The 18,179-nt window shown below is 37.7% G+C and overlaps 1 protein-coding gene across 1 annotated transcript; it reads left to right on the top strand.

Annotated features, from left to right (window-relative positions):
• Positions 1–207: 207 nt before the first annotated feature.
• Positions 208–17,698, top strand: TGDS (TDP-glucose 4,6-dehydratase). The gene is made up of 12 exons (XM_059902580.1): positions 208–417; positions 2,389–2,455; positions 3,516–3,584; positions 4,661–4,751; positions 7,817–7,959; positions 10,182–10,280; positions 11,243–11,302; positions 12,633–12,676; positions 13,280–13,445; positions 14,858–14,916; positions 15,670–15,767; positions 17,002–17,698. Exons 1-12 carry the CDS (start codon positions 332–334, stop codon positions 17,085–17,087), a joined length of 1,068 nt encoding a protein of 355 aa, XP_059758563.1. The 5' UTR covers positions 208–331; the 3' UTR covers positions 17,088–17,698.
• Positions 17,699–18,179: the final 481 nt, after the last annotated feature.

Genomic DNA, 18,179 nt, shown 5'->3' with positions numbered 1-18,179 from the left:
GTGTAGCTAAGTAAAGCCTAATCCACGGTGGTGTCATTTGCCCCGGAACCTTTAAGACCCTACTTTCCCAGCTACCCCAGTCACTCCAATCCTCCGAGGTGTTGGCAGAGAAGAGCTGCGCCTGCGCAGTGGCGCTGCGCGGCCCGCACGCCCGGAGGCCCCGCCCAGCCCTCAGTGGGCGGGGACAAGTCAGCCCGAGCTCCGGAAGCGGCCGCTGCCTGCCCCGTTAACGTGTCACGGGAGGGAGACGCGTCGCAAAAAGTCGCGGTGGAACTTCCCTACGATCTACAAACCTGGCGTTTTACGGTTCCAGTCCCTGCTGAGCTGGGAGATGTCGGCTGCGGGACGGCCCGAGCCCTTGCGTCCTCCCGACGGCTTTGCGAAGCGGGTCCTGGTGACCGGGGGTGCTGGTTTCATGTAGGTAACGGCGCCGCTGGCAGAGTAGTAGCTCCCCAGAAACCCCAACCTTTCCCTGCGCCTCTGCTTGCCCTTGGCAACTTGGGATCAGCTTTGGGGATCTGATTGACAGGGGGAGGGTCTTAACGCACGACTGGGATCATCCCACCTTCTCTCCACTTCCCGGCCTGCGAAGACGTGCGTGGCTCCTTTGAAACGACTTCTTTTAAGCGCCTCCCAAACGAAGCAAAAGTGCTGTGGTACTGTCCACCTTTCTACCTGGCCCGAGAGGTACCTGTCACTCTTCTGAGTGCGACCCCTTTGCAGTAAGCTTCTCACCAACTGCCCCAACCCGAGCCCAGGGCCCACGATACACAGGCCTTGGACGTATAGGCTCCATGAACCGGTTTTGGGATTATGATAAGGGTCTCATTTATTCAGCAGACTTAAAAAAATCCTCTGTCGGTGTTTTGACCTGTACTAGTCGTTTGAAGCCTCTTTCCCTCTCACACCCATATTTAATCAGCAAGTCTTCGCTCACTCCTTCCAAAGAGACCACTTCTCACCCTCCTCCCCTGTTCTCCCCTAGCCCCTGTTAATGTCTGCTTTTGCCTAGACTGCTACTGTAGCCTCCTGATTGGTCACACTGCTTCCACTCTTGTTCCCTTAAAGCCTGTTCTCACGCACAAGTCAGTGTTTATTAAGTAAATAAGTGCGTAATTTCACTCCAAAGATTCCTGTCGGACTTAGAATAAAATGCAAACTCTTTACCATGTCTAGAAGACTCTCAGGTGTCAAAGCTCGAACCGGATCTCCTGTCGTTCCACCTCTTGCTTTTCTGGGCCTCTTGCAGTTCCTGGAACCCAGGAGGCTAGTTTCCCCTATTTTGAGGCCTTTGCACTTGCTCCCCCTTTGCTTAGGCTGTTTGCATCACTCAGTTCAGATGTTTACGCAGAGGTCACCTCCTCCCGGCCTTAGCTGACCACCCTATCTAAAATAGACCCTCTCCCAACTAACACACTTATCACTACCTGAAACTATATCGCATATTTGTGTTTACTTGCTTATTGCCTGCATCCCAACCCTAGGATGTAAACCGAGTGAGGGCAGAGACTGGGGTTCCCTCAACACCTGGAAGAATGCTAACCACCCCCCCCGTTAGTATATTAGATCATCTCTTCCAATCTGACAGTGACTTGGAGGAGGGTACCAGGCAAGTTTCATTTAATGAAAAGGGGAGCATGGGCATAAAAGGGTGGTACAGTGCTGGTCCAGGAAAGGTACGTCCTAGAAAGTTCTGTGAAAGGGCTGTCAAGTACAAACTCTGAATTCATAATTTGTTCCTAGGAGCCCAACGTTTTGGTGTATATGATAAAAATCTGGTGCATCATCTCACTGAGAGATGCCTCTGGCTCCGCTTCAGGGTCCTCTGAAACCCACTGTGCCACTAACCTCAGGATGGTTTCAGCAGTTCTTAGCCTTGGAAACCTAGGTTTACCACTTTACACCACCAAATTCCTATACCAAGAAATAGCAATTGCAATAGGCTACTGTGAACATGGACAACTCCTATGCTTATAACAGCTTAATTTTTACATAGTTACACCTGCAGTCTCTGAAAAGGCACATCGTCGTTTAAGTCCATCTGCAGTGAACACCACCCATTGTATTTATGATACTGCTTTACTCCCACGCTCAAAGTATGCAAGGACAGCATCATTTGGTTAATTATTTTCTTATACCCAGGACCAGTAAATTCACTCTTCACCATAGTGTAAAGGGAGTGTAAGACTTTGTATATCAATACTGTTGAGAAGATTAATGAAAAGTGTGGATGTGTGTATATTCAGCATAGTTACATCATTTCTGTTATCTTGCAATAATTTGAAGGTATCTTTGAATAGTTCCTAATACTCAGCAACTTAGGATAACGTTTGAGAATTTAAGGAAAAGGTTAAATTTTCTGCTAACAAGATACACTTTTCTCTATAGCGCATCACATGTGATTGTCTCCTTAGTAGAAGATTATCCAAACTATATGATCATAAATCTAGACAAGGTAAGTTTTATAAAAATGAGCTCTGTGTTTAAAAAAAAAAAAAAAGAGCCCTGTGTGCTGAAACTTACTTATATTTTTTAAAAAGTATTAGAATCCTGTCCCGCTGATATTTTAGTTTTTTATTTAGTCATTTTAGCAGCTTAGGAGCCTATATAGTCATGTGTTCATACATACAGTTTTAAATCTTACATAAAGTCTTGAAACTTTTAAATTTGTTATGATAGCCCATAATGTAAAGGTTTTAAGTGCAGTATTTTACTGAAAGAAAATCTTCACTCTGAATTCAGTATTTAGTGTAATCTTGTGATTGTTAACCTTTTTTGGCATTGAGATACTCTGATTATTTTATTATATGATTTTATAACTGCCACCTCCTGAAAATTATATATTTATTTTAAAAACTAAAGTTCACGTCAATTAATTTAGTTTTGAGAATTTTTCTGTAATAATTGGAAGTTCCCTGGAGATTCTGAAAGCCATGATTGGTAATCACTGTGTTGTTGACTTTAAACACAAGATACAATTAGTTACCTTAATTTTATAAAACATAATAATAAAAAATATATAGAGAGAGACAAAAAATAATCTGTTAAGTCTTAATAATTTTTGCCTGCCATAATATCATAGACAGTAATTTTTTCCTCCATCTGTATACACTGATTTACCAACAGTTAACACAGGAAAAAGCATAATGAGATACAATATGTGTAACACAGGTGTAATTGTATTCAATCACTAATTCCTTTTCAGTAAGGAATGGTGAACTCTTACAGCCCCCAGTGGCTGAAGGCAAATCTGGGTAGGAAAATTTTTTAAAGGAGGGGCTTATAAAAATTAATTTTTTTATATTTTGAAAAGGTAACAAAATTACATATTTTTGTTTGTTTTTTACTTTTAAGATATCAGAAACTTCTTAAAACACTGAGAGCAAACACTTTAAGAAGAAATGTTTTTGTGTTATGGTCAGAAATCTATAGTATTTTAAATGAATTGATATTTTATAGGAAAAGCTATTATCACTTTTTGTGTTGTTTTTTCCCCCTTCCTTACTTATTTTAAGCTGGATTACTGTGCAAGCCTGAAGAATCTTGAAACCATTTCTAATAAACAAAATTACAAATTTATACAGGTATGGAAGTATTCTTATAATTATATAATTATTTTATACTGTGCCTCTTTAGTCATTTAGACATTATATCTTTCTACTTTGTAAACTTGAGTAGTATGGGCTTGGAAGCATGCTTATTAAAGACCTTTTTAATTTCCAGAAGTACCGTGTGCTATAGAGGATATTACTTGTAGACTGATACTGCATATAAAGCTACCTGTTATTTTTGGTGCCTTGGCAGATCTACGAGTAGCTGACTGAAATTCCATGGTGTGTGATTTTTAGGTCCTCACTAGCCTTCTTCATAAGGCCTTGCTGGTATTTAAAGAGATGGTATAAAGTAGGGTATTACTCAGGCCAGTCAGTAGTCAAAAACCCCACCGTACAAGCCCATGCTAGTCCAAAATATAAGCCAGGTAGCCTGGTCACTAATTCAGAAAGGGAAATTTTAATGTCAAATGAAACTACCTTATGATTTATGTTTTTTAAAGTGATTCTATAAACTCTCTTTTTAACCACAAATCTTAAAGAATATACTAAGCAAACATTTCATAATTTTTTTCTTCTATCTGAAAGTGTCTCCTTTAGTCACTGAAGAATTGTTGAGAATACGTATTTTTAGAACTAAATGTACATATGACATTAAAAATACTCGTAAGTTTACTTAGTTGTGGTGAAATCCATCATTCCAGTTGTTATACTTACTTTGAATATATTTCAATAGTGGTTATCTCAAACTTTTAAAAGTATGTTTATATTTTTTCCTGTTAACATAGTTACCTTAGGTTGGCAAGAATGTTAAGAAAAAAAGCTAGCACAGTCCACAGAAGTAGTTGGTGCTCAAAAAAATACTGTTGTAGACACTTATTTGCAAAAACATATTTTGAATTGAATATCTTGTATCCTAGGATGCTGAAGAAATACCTCATTACTGTATTTGACCCCTCAGTTGACTTTTCAAGATATTCTCTTTTATACCTGGGTTGGGGGGGATTAATCTTTTTTCTTATCATTTTTTTGTTCATGAAGTCAAATGGTTTTTATGGTTGGGAGTGCTCAATGAAGCTTAGTTTTTTCATGTTTGTGTTTTTATATAGGGTGACATATGTGATTCTCACTTCGTGAAACTACTTTTTGAAACAGAGAAAATAGACATAGTACTACATTTTGCTGCACAAACACATGTAGGTAAGCGTTGTTTTATGTTACGGTTATGATGGGCAAATGTTTTTTTTCCAGTGGCTAACTAGCCAAAATGAAGGTCCAGTAATGGGGTTGAACAAGTAGGTACTTAATGTATGCGAAAGAACATATACCATGTTTTACCAGAAAAGCCTGTAGTCACTCTGTCCTCTAGATACTTGGCGCTATTCAGATCCCTTGTGTTAGTGTAGGGTAAAATGTAACCTTGACTGTTATCTTAAAACTGAGTTTAGCCAAATCCAGAATAGTGATTACTTCTGGGGAAATGGGCCTTCAGCTGTAATTTTATGTTGTTTTTCTTAAGGTGGGTGGTAGATACACAGTTGAACATTATATTATTATCTGTACTGTTTTGTCCTAAGATATCTTCTAATAATTTGTCTAACATTTTATATTGTGAAATGTAATATATATTCAGAAGAATTTAGAAGTAAGGTTAAATGAGTAATGATAATGTGAATACTCATGTAGCCATCACCTAAACAAAAGAATGTTGCTGAACCCTCTTTAGTAGTAGTATTACTACTGCCTTATTACCTGATTTTTAAGTTATAATTTCCCTTGGTGTTCTCTGCAGTTTTACTGTCTCTGTATTTATCTCTAAACAGTGTAGGTTAGTTTTGCCCCTTTTTAGATTTTATAAAAATGCGTATAAAATAGCATGTTTTGGTCTTGCTTTTTCATCCTTGTAGATTCATCCATGCATTTGGGTGTAGGTATAATTTGTTCCTTGTCAGTGACATACAATATTCCATTCTAAGCATATACCACAACTCCTGTGTCTGTTTTACTCTTGATGGACATTTGGATTGTTCGCACGTTGGAGCAATTTTGAACAATACTACCATGAGCATTCTTACACGTGCATCTTGGTACACATAAATACACATTTCTCTCAATATATAACTGGAATTGTAAGATCTGCACACTTCAACATGGAGATAATTTCCAACTATATTCCAAAGCAGTTATACCAGTTTCTTCTCCTGCAGGAGTATATGAGACCTTCTGTTATTCTAGATCTCACCAAAGCTTAGTTTTGTCAGTCTTTTCCATTTTTGTCAATCTGAGTAGTGTGTAGAGTGGCATCTGATTGTGGTTTTAATTTGTGTTTCCCTGATTACTGATGAAGCTGTGTACTTTTTATATGTTTATTAATAATTTCAGTTTCTTCTTTTGTGAAATGCTGTTGAAATCTTTTGCCCATTTTAAAATTTTTAAATCAATTCTCATTGATTTGTTGGACTATATATATGTGTGTGTGTATATATGTGTGTGTGTGTGTATATATATATATATGCACACACACACTGGATACTAGTCCTTTGTTATGTGTATTATATATATCTTCTCCTACTCTGTGGCTTATTTTTTCATCTTTTTGCTAGTGTGTTTTGATGAATAGATGTTCTTATATAAATTCTTAATGAATTTATATATCTTTTATGGTATGGTTAATGCTTTTTGGGTCTTAAGAAATTCTCTTTTACCCCAAGGTCATGAAGATATTCTTCTGTGTTATCTTTGAAAAGCTTTATAGTTTTGCCTTTCACATTTAGATTTGTAATCCGTCTGAAACTCATTTTTATATGCAGTATGAGATAAGAATCCAATTTCATTTTTTTCTATTTGAATACCAATTGGACCTCTACCACTTATGGGAAAGTTCACCAGTTTCCACTGCGCTGTCATGTATCAAGTATCTATATGAGTATCTGTTTCTCAACTCCCCATTTGTCTGTCTGTGCCTGTGCTGATTACACAGTATATTGACTAATGTAGTGTTTTCATATCTGGTAGAACAGATCCTTCTACTTGGTTAATGATAAAGTGGTTTCCCTTCCAACAATTTATGAGATGCTTACCAGTACTTCCTGTTGTCAGTCTTTGGTGGTTTTATTATATTTTTCCCTGATTATTAATGATGTTAAAAACCTTTGCATTTGTTTACTGGATTATCCTCCTCCCTTTCCTATTTGTATATCTTTTTAGAAAGTTTCTGTGTAAGTCTGTTTACCATTTTCAAGTGGGTTGTCAGTTTTTTCCTAACAGATTTTTATAAGTCCTTTATATATTCTGAATTCAAACCTTTTGCCACTATCTTTTTTCCAATCTGTGATTTGCCTTTTCACTTCCTTTCTATTTTATTTTATCTCATCTCATCTCACCTCACCTCAACTCACCTCACCTCACCTCACCTCACCTCAGCTGCGTTGTGCGATCTGAGTTCCCCAACCAGGGATTGAACCCAGGCCCTTGACAGTGAGAGTGCTAAGTCCTAACCACCAGACTGCCAGGAATTTCCCTGCCTTTTCACTTTCTTAATGATATCTTTGGATCATTTGAAATTCTTCATTTCAGTGTAGTCCAGTTTATCAACCTTTTCCTTTATGGTTAGTGCTCTTTGTGTTCTGTGTAAGAACTCTTTTCCTACCTCCACGGTCATGGAGATATTCTCTTACATTCTTTTCATAAAAGTTATTGTTTTGCCTTCTACATTCAGATTTTTTCCCCATATGAATATCAGCTTGACCCAGCACCATTTATTGAAAGAATCAACCTTTCCCCATTGCCACCTTTGTTGGAGATGAAGTACCCATATATGCATGGTTCCGTTTCTGGGCTCCTGTTCTGTTCCATTGGTCTTTGTCTATCCTTATGCCATTACCACACTGTAATTACTGTAACTGTATAATAATTCTTGATACCAGCAAAGTAAACCCTCCTACCTTTTAGTTGTTCCAAAATTTTTTAAAATGTAAGAGCATTTAAAATTTTAGATGTATCATTTCTTTTCTGAATTTAAAAAAAAAGTGTTTCCTGCAAATATAGCACTGATAGTTTTCTAGGTTCTAAGAATTCACACGTACTATGTAATTTGGGCTTAAAGAAATTATAAATAGCAATGCACCTTATGTTATTTTTAACACCGTTGCAGTTGTGGTGAATGAAGAAAAGTGAATAGAGCTTTCCTTAAGCCTGAGTCTATTGTTTAGTATTTGCTTTGTCCCTTGAGTGGAATTGTTCTAGCTTTTTCTTCTTTTTTTTAGATCTTTCGTTTGTCCGTGCCTTTGAGTTTACGTATGTTAATGTTTATGGCACTCACGTTTTGGTAAGCGCTGCTCATGAAGCCAGAGTGGAGAAATTTATTTATGTCAGCACAGATGAGGTCTATGGAGGCAGTCTTGATAAGGTGAGCTTAGAAAATGCCTGTTTCGGACTTCCCTGGTGGCGCAGTGGTTAGGAGTCCTCCTGCCAATGCAGGGGACACGGGTTCGAGCCCTGGTCCGGGAAGATCCCACATCCCACAGAGCAACTAAGCCCGTGCGCCACAACTACTGAGCCCATGCGCCACAACAATTTTTTTTTTTAATTTTTAATATTTATTTATTTATTTATTTTTGGCTGCATTGGGTCTTCGTTGCTGCACGCGGGCTTTCTCTAGTTGTGGCGAGCGGGGGCTACTCTTCGTTGCAGTGCGCGGGCTTCTCATTGCGGTGGCTTCTCTTGTTGCAGAGCACGGGCTCTAGGCGTGTGGGCTTCAGTAGTTGCAGCACGTGGGCTCAGTAGTTGTGGCTCACGGGCTCTAGAGCACAGGCTCAGTAACTGTGGTGCACGGACTTAGTTGCTCCGCGTCATGTGGGACCTTCCCAGACCAGGGCTCGAACCCATGTCCCCTGCATTAGCAGGCAGATTCTTAACCACTGAGCCACTAGGGAAGCCCTGCACCACAACTACTGAAGCCTGCACACCTAGAGCCCGTGCTCCGCAACAAGAGAAGCCACTGCAATGAGACGCCTGCTCACCGCAAGGAAGAGTAGCCCCCGCTCGCCACAACTAGAGAAAGCCCGTGCGCAGCAACAAAGACCCAACACAGCCAAAAATAAATAAATTAAATAAGTAAATAAAACAGATGTTATAAAAAAAAGAAAGAAAATGACTGTTTCACCTACTTACCCCATACCACCATTGAAACCTGTCTTATGAAAACCTACTCTGGACTTTTTTCATCTTCTGATTATACACACTTGTGGGACTCCCCAGAGTATTATTCCGTTGTGTCTTCTGTTCAAATCAAATAATACCACCCCAAATGGGGAACCACAGCCTAGTCTGGTACAGATTTATATATGTAATATGACCGACATATTTTGCAAGCAAGCAGCAGCTTTTCCCTGATCACCCAGTCTTACATCATGAATGTCATTCCCATGGGCCAAAGCATGTGTAAGTTACACTGCAGCATAAGGCCTGTCTCCCTTCTCTTCTGCTCAGAAAAGCATATTGTACTGTCAAGGAGTGAGTGTGAAATTGTTGTAGAAACTGGAATCTGTTCTCCTTTGTTAATCATTTGTAAACATTATACTTTTTATGCAAAGAGAGGCTCCATTCTCCAGTCTGTATTTTTCATCGTCAGTGTTTACAATGACCTCATTTTGTTCTGTTTTATTTTTTAAATGCATTTATTTACCAAAACACGTACATAGTGGGAAAAAAACCAAGTAGTTTGAAAAGACTTATAATGAGAAAAAGCAGACCCTGACCACTTCTCCTCAGTGCCCAACCCCACTTCTGAGGAACAACCATTTGCAAACTCTCTTTGCAATTTTTATCAGGTAAGCTTCTTCCTTGTACTCCTGTCAGCCTACATCAGATCTGACACAGTAGCCAGAATGCTTTTTAAAATATAAGTCAGATCATGATATTACTCTCATCAAAACCCATCAGTGTTTTGACAGTGGCCTTCAAGGTTCCACATGCTCTGGCCTCTAGCTTTCAGACCTCATCTTACATTTCTCTTCCCTCACACTAGCCTTCTTGTAGTTCCATTGGACACAGTCTGTCTCAGGGCCTTTGCACTTGCTGTTCTGTCTGCCTGCCTTACAGGGTTGTTGTGAACTTTAAAGAAGTTACTACATGTAAAGTGCTTAGAAAAATGCCAGGCACATAGCTGGGTTTCAATAAATTTTTTTTTTTTTTGGCTGCATTGGGTCTTTGTTGCTCTGCAGGCTTTCTCTAGTTGTGGCGAGTGGGGGCTACTCTTCCTTGCGGTACGTGGGCTTCTCACTGCGATGGCTTCTCTTGTTGCGGAGCATGGGCTCTAGGTGCGTGGGCCTCAGTAGTTGTGGCGCATGGGCTCAGTAGTTGTGGCTTGCGGGATCTAGAGCGCAGGCTCAGTAGTCATGGCTCACTGGCTTAGTTGCTCCACGACATGTGGGATCTTCCTGGACCAGGGATCGAACCCGTGTCCCCTGCATTGGCAGGATTCTTAACCACTGCACCACCAGGGACATCCTCAATAAATGTTTTTTAAATGTACTGATTTACATTTCAAGTTTGTAATATGTTCTCCGATTTTTCTACTTAGGAAGTATACATAATACTTATTTTTTTAATATGTCTTTTTACAATTAGGAATTTGATGAATCTTCTCCCAAACAACCTACAAATCCTTATGCATCATCTAAAGCAGCTGCTGAGTGTTTTGTACAGTCTTACTGGGAACGATACAGGGTAAGAACTGATTTCAGAAACTCTAGAATCATTTTTCTTTGGACTTAGGTGTTAAAACTCCAAGTTAGCATTAGCAGCATTTCATTTTCAGGATGGCAGACATAGATTAAGAAAAGTTATATATTAAGGAATTTTAAAAACTGATTTCCTATATTGTGTGGACAAAGCAGGGACCTACTTCTTATCCAGTTCATCATTTAAAGGAATAATTTATGTATATATTTTTTTCTACTTCACTAATAGGTAGGGTGTTACAGCTAGAGTGAAAAGCCCTGTTGGAATGTCCTGATTCCCAGGAGTCCTCTGAGTGAAGGAAGACAGAGGGAGGGCAGGTTCCCTTACCTGCCGCTGCTCCTCTCGGCCCCTCGTGAAAGGGAGATAGATTTACCCCAGTGGCTGTGTCAGTGTCCGTGCAGGAGCCTTGCCCACTACGAATCATCACCTGGAACCCCTGCACTTGGCTTCCCACTGATCTTCCAGAGTTATTAGGGACTGGGTCAGAAAGGCGAACCAAGGAATTGCTTCAGCTTCTCTAGCCTTTTGTGTTCCAGTAGCATTGGTCTTTTCCCTCCACGGACGCTCTTTTTGTTTGTAAGGGTTGGTCCAGCAGAGAAAGCCAGCTTGAAGTGTAGCATCTCAGGTGGTCTCTGAAATAATCAGGTAGAAATGTCCTTAATTTCCTGCTATCAGACCTACAAACCTGCCTCCATCTGTATTCATCCTTCCCTTGTCCCAGTGAAGAGACTATTCCTCTTCTTCCTTTTGGAACCTCGGCCTTTATCTGAATCCCGTCCTCTCCTGTCTTTTCAGGAACCTTACATTAGAAAAAAAATCCCTTTGCTTCTGTCCTTAAGGTGTGTGGAATTATTCAGTCAAAAGTGCCCATATGTTAGAACTGCTTATCTTTAGATAATCATTATTATTGGACCTTTCCATTACCTTAATGTCGAACTCTCTTCAAGTTTCCAGTTGTCATCACACGAAGCAGTAATGTTTATGGACCACATCAATATCCAGAAAAGGTACATTTTACTTTTGAATTCCTGATGTGTTTTAGTGATTGCGACTTCTCATTATTTAAAATAATCTCTCTTCAGTTATTTGTCCAAAATAATTTATGTTGCAATTAACCGTAATTATAAATGCTTTATAGGCCACATACAAATCTCATCATGTTTAGAGTTTGAAAACTTGAGTTTAAGTCTCAACTTGATACCCACCAGCTGGGATGACCTTAGGTCCTTTGAGCATTGTCTTTAAATTGACGGGTAATGATAATACTTAGGAAGGATTTTGAAGGGTCCAGTGAGATGATGTATGTGAAAATGCCTTGTACTTTGCAGGATTCTAAAACACTATAGAGTACTCCCATCACTGCTGTCACACCAGTGAAGACTCTTTCCTAGTATGCAGTCAGACCATATGTCAGGCTGTACAGAAACGTAGACGCTAGTTAGAGAGTGATGCAGGAAGCTTGTACATAAACTTGTCTTAAAGGCAGCTGATTAGCTGTCCCCCAACTCCTCTGTATTGTTGCAGGCCTGAATGTCGTCCAGAAAGTAGTTTAGCAAATAAAGAAATGTAGTTAAAAGGCTGAAAATGTGTGAGGTTGATTCTGTATCATTAAGCCCAATGTTAAGTAACTACTAGTCTCATTGCCTAAATTTATTTATTAAAATTTTTGTTCGAGTATAGTTGATATACAATGTTGTGTTCGTTTCAGGTGTACAGCAGAGTGAATCAGTTATACATATATCTCACTGCCTCAATTTAGAGCTGGGTTTTCTCACTTCTCAGCCGCTGGTTGCCTTGATCTGTCTGCCCAGAGGAAAGGGCCATATCATGATCTGCTGATATTAATATATATTTGGCTTAATTTTTTAACAGACTTATTATAAATTTAATAATTTCTTATCTTACCATGTTTAACAAATTTTCTTTGAATCCAGTGGCACTGGAATTACTTTTTATTAATTTCACAAGCACTTATTGAACAGGTACTGTATGTAAAGTAAAAAGTATATGATTCCTGCTCGTATAAAATCAACACAAAAGTGAGCTTGCAGTGAGAGCAAACTGTTCAGGAAGATTTTTTCTGAACTTTTTCACTATATCATTCTATCTTCATTTTTATCTAGCAGATAACTGGTATTTGTGAAATAGGAAACGATCTTACAGTTCTTTTACTTATCAAAATTACACTAAGTGTTTCTTGAACTCCTGATAAGAATTAGAATTTGCCCATAAGTGTATTTCTTAACAATAATAATCTTTTAATCTTATGATGAATTCAGGTTTATATTAATGAATGAATTTCCAAAGTCTGAAATGATAATTTAAATATTCTTTTAGGTTATTCCAAAATTTATATCTTTACTTCAACACAACAGGAAATGGTATGTTATTTACCTTTGTACCCATGTTTTTCTGGTATGCTAGAGTATTTAGTGTCAGTCTTTCTTGAAAATCATAAAGTGTTAGAGTTGGAGGCCTTAGGATTTAATGTCCCAACAAATTTAAGAATTCCTTCTACAGTCAGTGTAATAGTTTTAAAAATAATTATAATATATAATTCATCTTTATAATTTGATTACTAAGATAATTTTCATTCTTAAATAATCCATCCTAAAACTTTGAGTTATAGCATTAAAATTTGTCATCCATCTTTATATAATTTTACTTTTTCAAAAGATTTAACTGAACTGTAGATAGTCTTCAAAGTGAACTTAAGGTATAAAATTGATGAATAAATATTTTTGCAGGGGTCACTTAACATGTTTGCCACTTTCCTACTGAGCACCCACAGGGGGTTTGGAGGTCAGTTAAGAATTATGGATAAAATCTGGAAGTCATGAGAATTTGTATTTTCAGTAAGAGATGTCTAGGATCTTCATGGGAATTGCCTTCTCTGGAATTGTACCCAATCATTGCCTTATCCTGGTTTGGGAGAGCTTACTTTTTTTTACACTTTATGATTCCCTTTCATTTCATCTTTTTAGCTGCATTCATGGATCAGGGCTTCAAACAAGAAACTTCCTTTATGCTACTGATGTAGTAGAAGCATTTCTCACTGTCCTCAAAAAGGGAAAACCAGGTGAAATTTATAACATTGGAACCAATTTTGAAATGTCAGTTCTCCAGCTTGCCAAAGAACTAATACAACTGGTATGTATATATTATAAAAGGGTAGTATTTTCAAAATTGTCACTAAATTAGTGACAGTAATCACTAATTTTGTCAAAATCAACAATTTACAGTTTACTCATTTGAAAAGTGAACCAGTAAAAAAAGGAACTTCATAATTCCATATGTGTGCTGAGATGGGTCATTATTTGAAACTGCATCACTCATTTAGTCACAGCTTTACAGGAAAAAAATTCCACAGCATTAAATGTACATACCCATTATAAGACATACTCAATTTCAGAAAATCGAATGTTAAATTGTGTGTCCTAGAATCAAGGAACACTGATATATAGATAATAGTTATGAGTGTTTTTATGTACTAGTGAGCATCAATTATAAATCTCAGGATTCAGTAAAAAGAGCGACTGAACGAATGGAAAAAACTTGTTTTCCTTTACACTACTCACAGAACACTCTGTCCTCCAAACGTGTGAGTTTTCCACGCCCAGCAATTCTCAGACACCAGCTCGGTGTCCTACAATTTAACTCAGTTCTGACATTACCTGTCTGGTGATGGTGTCAGATCCCACAGGTTAAGGGCTCAGTCTCACAAGACTGCCCTCACTTCACATGTCAATCCCGAGACCTGGCTGTCACCTGTGCTTTTGATCGACAAGGTATAAGTCTGAGGGGCTCACAGAACTCAGGAAAACAGTTTACCCACTAGATTACCGGTTTATTACAAAGGATGGAGGAGATGCATAGGGCAAGATATGAGGGAAAGGGCGTGGATCTTCCTGCCCTCTCCGGGTGTGCCACCTTCCCAGCACCTCCGTGTGTTCAGCAGCCTGGAAGCTCTCCTCTTGGGTTTTTATGGAGGCTTCATGAAGTAGGCATGATTGATTAAATCATGGCCACTGATAATTTGTTCCACTTCTGGTCCCCTTCCCCTCCCTGGAGGTGGGGGCAGGGAGGCTGAGTTCCATCTCTCCAATCACATGGTTGGTTCCCTTGGCAAGCAGTCTTCATCCTTAGGTGCTTTCCAAAAATCACGTGTTAACCTGAACTCTGGTGTGGTTGAAAGGAACTTATGACACCTTTATCTCTCATCACCAGGAAATTCCAAAGGTTTTAGGAACTCTGTGCCAGGAGCAGGGATGAACACCAAATATATATTTCTTATTTTAAATCGCAATATCACACTGAGTAATAACCAAAAGCCAAAAAAATTCATTTTCTCCTATAGTTTATATAATGTGTATTCTCTCAGAGCTTCAGATGGAATTCAGGTTATAAAGTATGGAAAGTGTTAGTAAAATGCTATTCGTCTTAGCTGTCTTCCCCACTTGGAGGAGGTTGTTTTTCTTGTCTTTTGAATCAGTTGTTGAATACCATTTTATTCTCTGGTCTCACTTTATAATTTGACTCGAAAGTCTTCTCCATTTTGACAGATCAAAGAGACCAATTCAGAGTCTGAAATGGAAAACTGGGTTGATTATGTTAATGATAGGTGAGTAACAAGTTAAAACATTGGGGAAAGGTTGTGAAATCTTAGGTACTTATAAGATTATAAAATGTATGGACTTACCCAGAAAAGTTTATCTTTTTTGAGTTTTCTGCTAAAATGTTTTTTCCTGATTATAAATGTCATAACAATAAACTGTAGCATTATTATTAGCTGTGTGACTTAAAGAAAGCTATTGACCCTTTCCAAGTCTGAGATTTCCTTGAGTGTGAAATAGGGATAATAATATCTTGCTTATGGAAGTATTTTAAAATTTAATTTATAATGTATATAAACTACCAGACCCAGGGCATGGAACATAAGTCCTAACAAGTTTATGTGTATTTATTCATTCATTCATCAAACATTTAGGTATGAGACATTGCATTCATACCTAGATTGTGGTTGAAATGAGAAAAGGATAAGACACAGAGAGGGTTAGGCTTCTGGATTACAGATGATTTTTAACATATACTTTATTTTACAAATATATAAGTGTGTCATCAGGGAAAATTTTTTGAGAGAAAATTTGAATTATGGACACACATTATTTCTCTTAGTATTTAAATTTGTAAATAGGGAATTTCCTGGTGGTCCAGTGGTTAGGACTCCACGCTTTCACTGCCGAGGGCCTGAGTTCAATCCCTAGTCTGGGAACGAAGATCCCGCAGGCTGTGCAGCAGGGCCAAAAATAAATAAATAAATACATTTGTAAATATATATCCACAGTATCATTTTAAATCTGTTTTGTTTTCCAAGACCTACCAATGACATGAGATATCCAATGAAATCAGAAAAAATACATGGCTTAGGATGGAGACCTAAAGTGCCTTGGAAAGAAGGAATACAGAAAACAAGTATGTTATGAATTGATCATTTGCGGGGAGGGGGAGAATCAGAAAAATTTTAAGGCACAGTAATTTATTTTAGGACACTACAAACAGTGTTGCAATGAATCACTTTCGCTTTTCAAATTTTTACATTTAATGTATTTCTAACATTAGTAATTAAGTATCTTGAATTTCATAGACTAACTTCTGATTAGGCTTCCTTTGTCTTACTAGCATTTATCAGATACCTATTTCATTGATTCTCAGATGCACATTTTTTCACATCCTTGAGAGGTATGTGTTTTACAATCACTAGTGTCTTATATTATGATTTCAACTTTTTTTCTTTCTTACTAATATGTAAAGTAATGGTCCATCTTAAGATCAGGCATCTGAGATTTGGTGAAATAGAGACAGTTGCCATCTTTGAGCGTCTTGAGTCTTTTTATACTGAAACAAACAAGTAGGAAGCAAATTTAGTATGTGCAGAAATAGCCATTAAAATAAGTGTATATATAGTCTGTGCATATATGTTAAATTCTGTTTAGAAATGTACTCAAGGGAAAAGATACCCAAGTGTAGGAAAATGTCTCGGTTCAGAGCTTGACATACAAAATATTTGTGTTGAATTTTAAAAAACAAATTCAGGGACTTCCCTGGTGGTCCAGTGGTTAGGACTCCGTGCTTTCACTGCTGTGGGCCCCGGTCAGGAAACTAAGATTTTGTAAGCTGCGCACACAGCACAGCCAAAAAAAAAAAAAGCAAATTCAAAGATAATTTATTATTTTTCAACTAAAAAAACTTTATTAATAGAATAGCAACATAAAATAATTTTACATATTAACAAAAGGAAGTTGACATCATCTCACTGTGCCTATCATGTAGTATTATGATGTTTACATGAACAAAATACTACACTTTTTTTCCTATGACTTTAAAACCAGTACAAGTGACTTATCTCCCTTTCCCCCTGAATTCCCTAAAATTAGAATGTTTTAATACTTGTACCAGCAAATTCAGTATTGAAGGACTTTTGAAGTTAAAAAGAAAAAAATTGTTGATTTTTAAATCTACGTTTTCAGGTGATGAAATATCTTCTGATTAACATCGTTGGTTAGTTCAAAATCAAATTGTTTTCGTCATTAGGCAATCCTTGCCTACACATTAGCTGATGGGCAAGGCTTTTCTTACTTAGCAGGAACTCAGTAAATATTGGTTAACTGATGTTTAGTTTTTTATTTTTGTCTTTTTGTTTTATCAGTTGAGTGGTACAGAGAGAATTTTCACAACTGGAAGAATGCAGAAAAGGCATTAGAACCCTTTCCAGTACAACCACCGTTTGTATAGCCGGGACAGTTTTCAGAGAAAGAAGAAACTTATCCTACCTCAACAAGTGATATGAAATCAAGCGACCAAATGAAGTGTCCTCTTTTCATTTGGAATTAGATTATGACTTTTTGTATAAAATTCAAATGTAAAATGCCTCAGTCTTTAGAAGAGGTTCAGTATTAGCATAGGATTTAAATATCAAAATTCTCTCAGAAACCTTTTCTCCTAAAAATTAGGGACCAGTAAGCATAGAAAGACTCTTCTGTAGGTGTGGGCCAGGAAGGAGGAAATCTCCTGGTTCTGAAAACAAGGACAGGTAATAGCTCTGGGCAGATGACAGCCTTCGCTGGCAGTGAACTCAGCTTCCCATCCTTTCCCACTGCCTAGACAGTCTCTGAAGTTTTTTAGGCAGTATAGGATGAGCCTTTTGCCCTAATTTATCTTTTTAAGGTCTGATGTGCTACAGTTGCTTTAAAAATGAAACAAATGGAAGCATATCTAGCACTTTTTAACTTTATTTGATAATTTTGTACAATTAAGTTAAATATTTTTTAAAAGAAGGATGTAGTTTTTATATTTTCAAAATTAGTCATTGAACTATGTAAGTAATCTTGTATCAGAGAAATTTTGTCATGTATTTACTGTTTAAAATGATTTTATTTATAAAATTATCAATACTTTAATGTATTAATGTATAATGTAGCTTTTTTAAAAGTAATGTATGTTTTTGTTTTGCTGTAAAAATTTTTTTTAAATACTTGATTATCATGTATTTTTAGTTCCTCTCTTCCCTAAAGACTTTAAGATGATTTGAAAAGGTAACTGATTGGATATTACATTCAGAAAAGGAAAAGGGTCAAAGACTATGCCCAGCTTTCCGGCCTCAGTGTGTGACTGGTGCCTTGTTTTCTCTGTGGAGTAGGAAGCAAGGTTATTAACTCAGAGGTGGTTGAAGGAGGGCGATAGGAGTGGCATAAGGGCCTGGGGCATGTGGAGACTGGGAAAAGTGTAGTAAGCAGATTGAAAATTAGTAAGGGAATTTGCCAAACAGGAGTGAAACATAAACTGAGGCCGAACACTGTAATTGCAGAATTCTGCTATGTGTCGAAA

Source organism: Balaenoptera ricei, chromosome 18 (genome assembly GCF_028023285.1).
Source record: "Balaenoptera ricei isolate mBalRic1 chromosome 18, mBalRic1.hap2, whole genome shotgun sequence".
NCBI classification, from domain to species: domain Eukaryota; kingdom Metazoa; phylum Chordata; class Mammalia; order Artiodactyla; family Balaenopteridae; genus Balaenoptera; species Balaenoptera ricei.
Note: the sequence above shows the minus strand (reverse complement) of the source record. Positions and strands in the feature narration are given on the sequence as shown.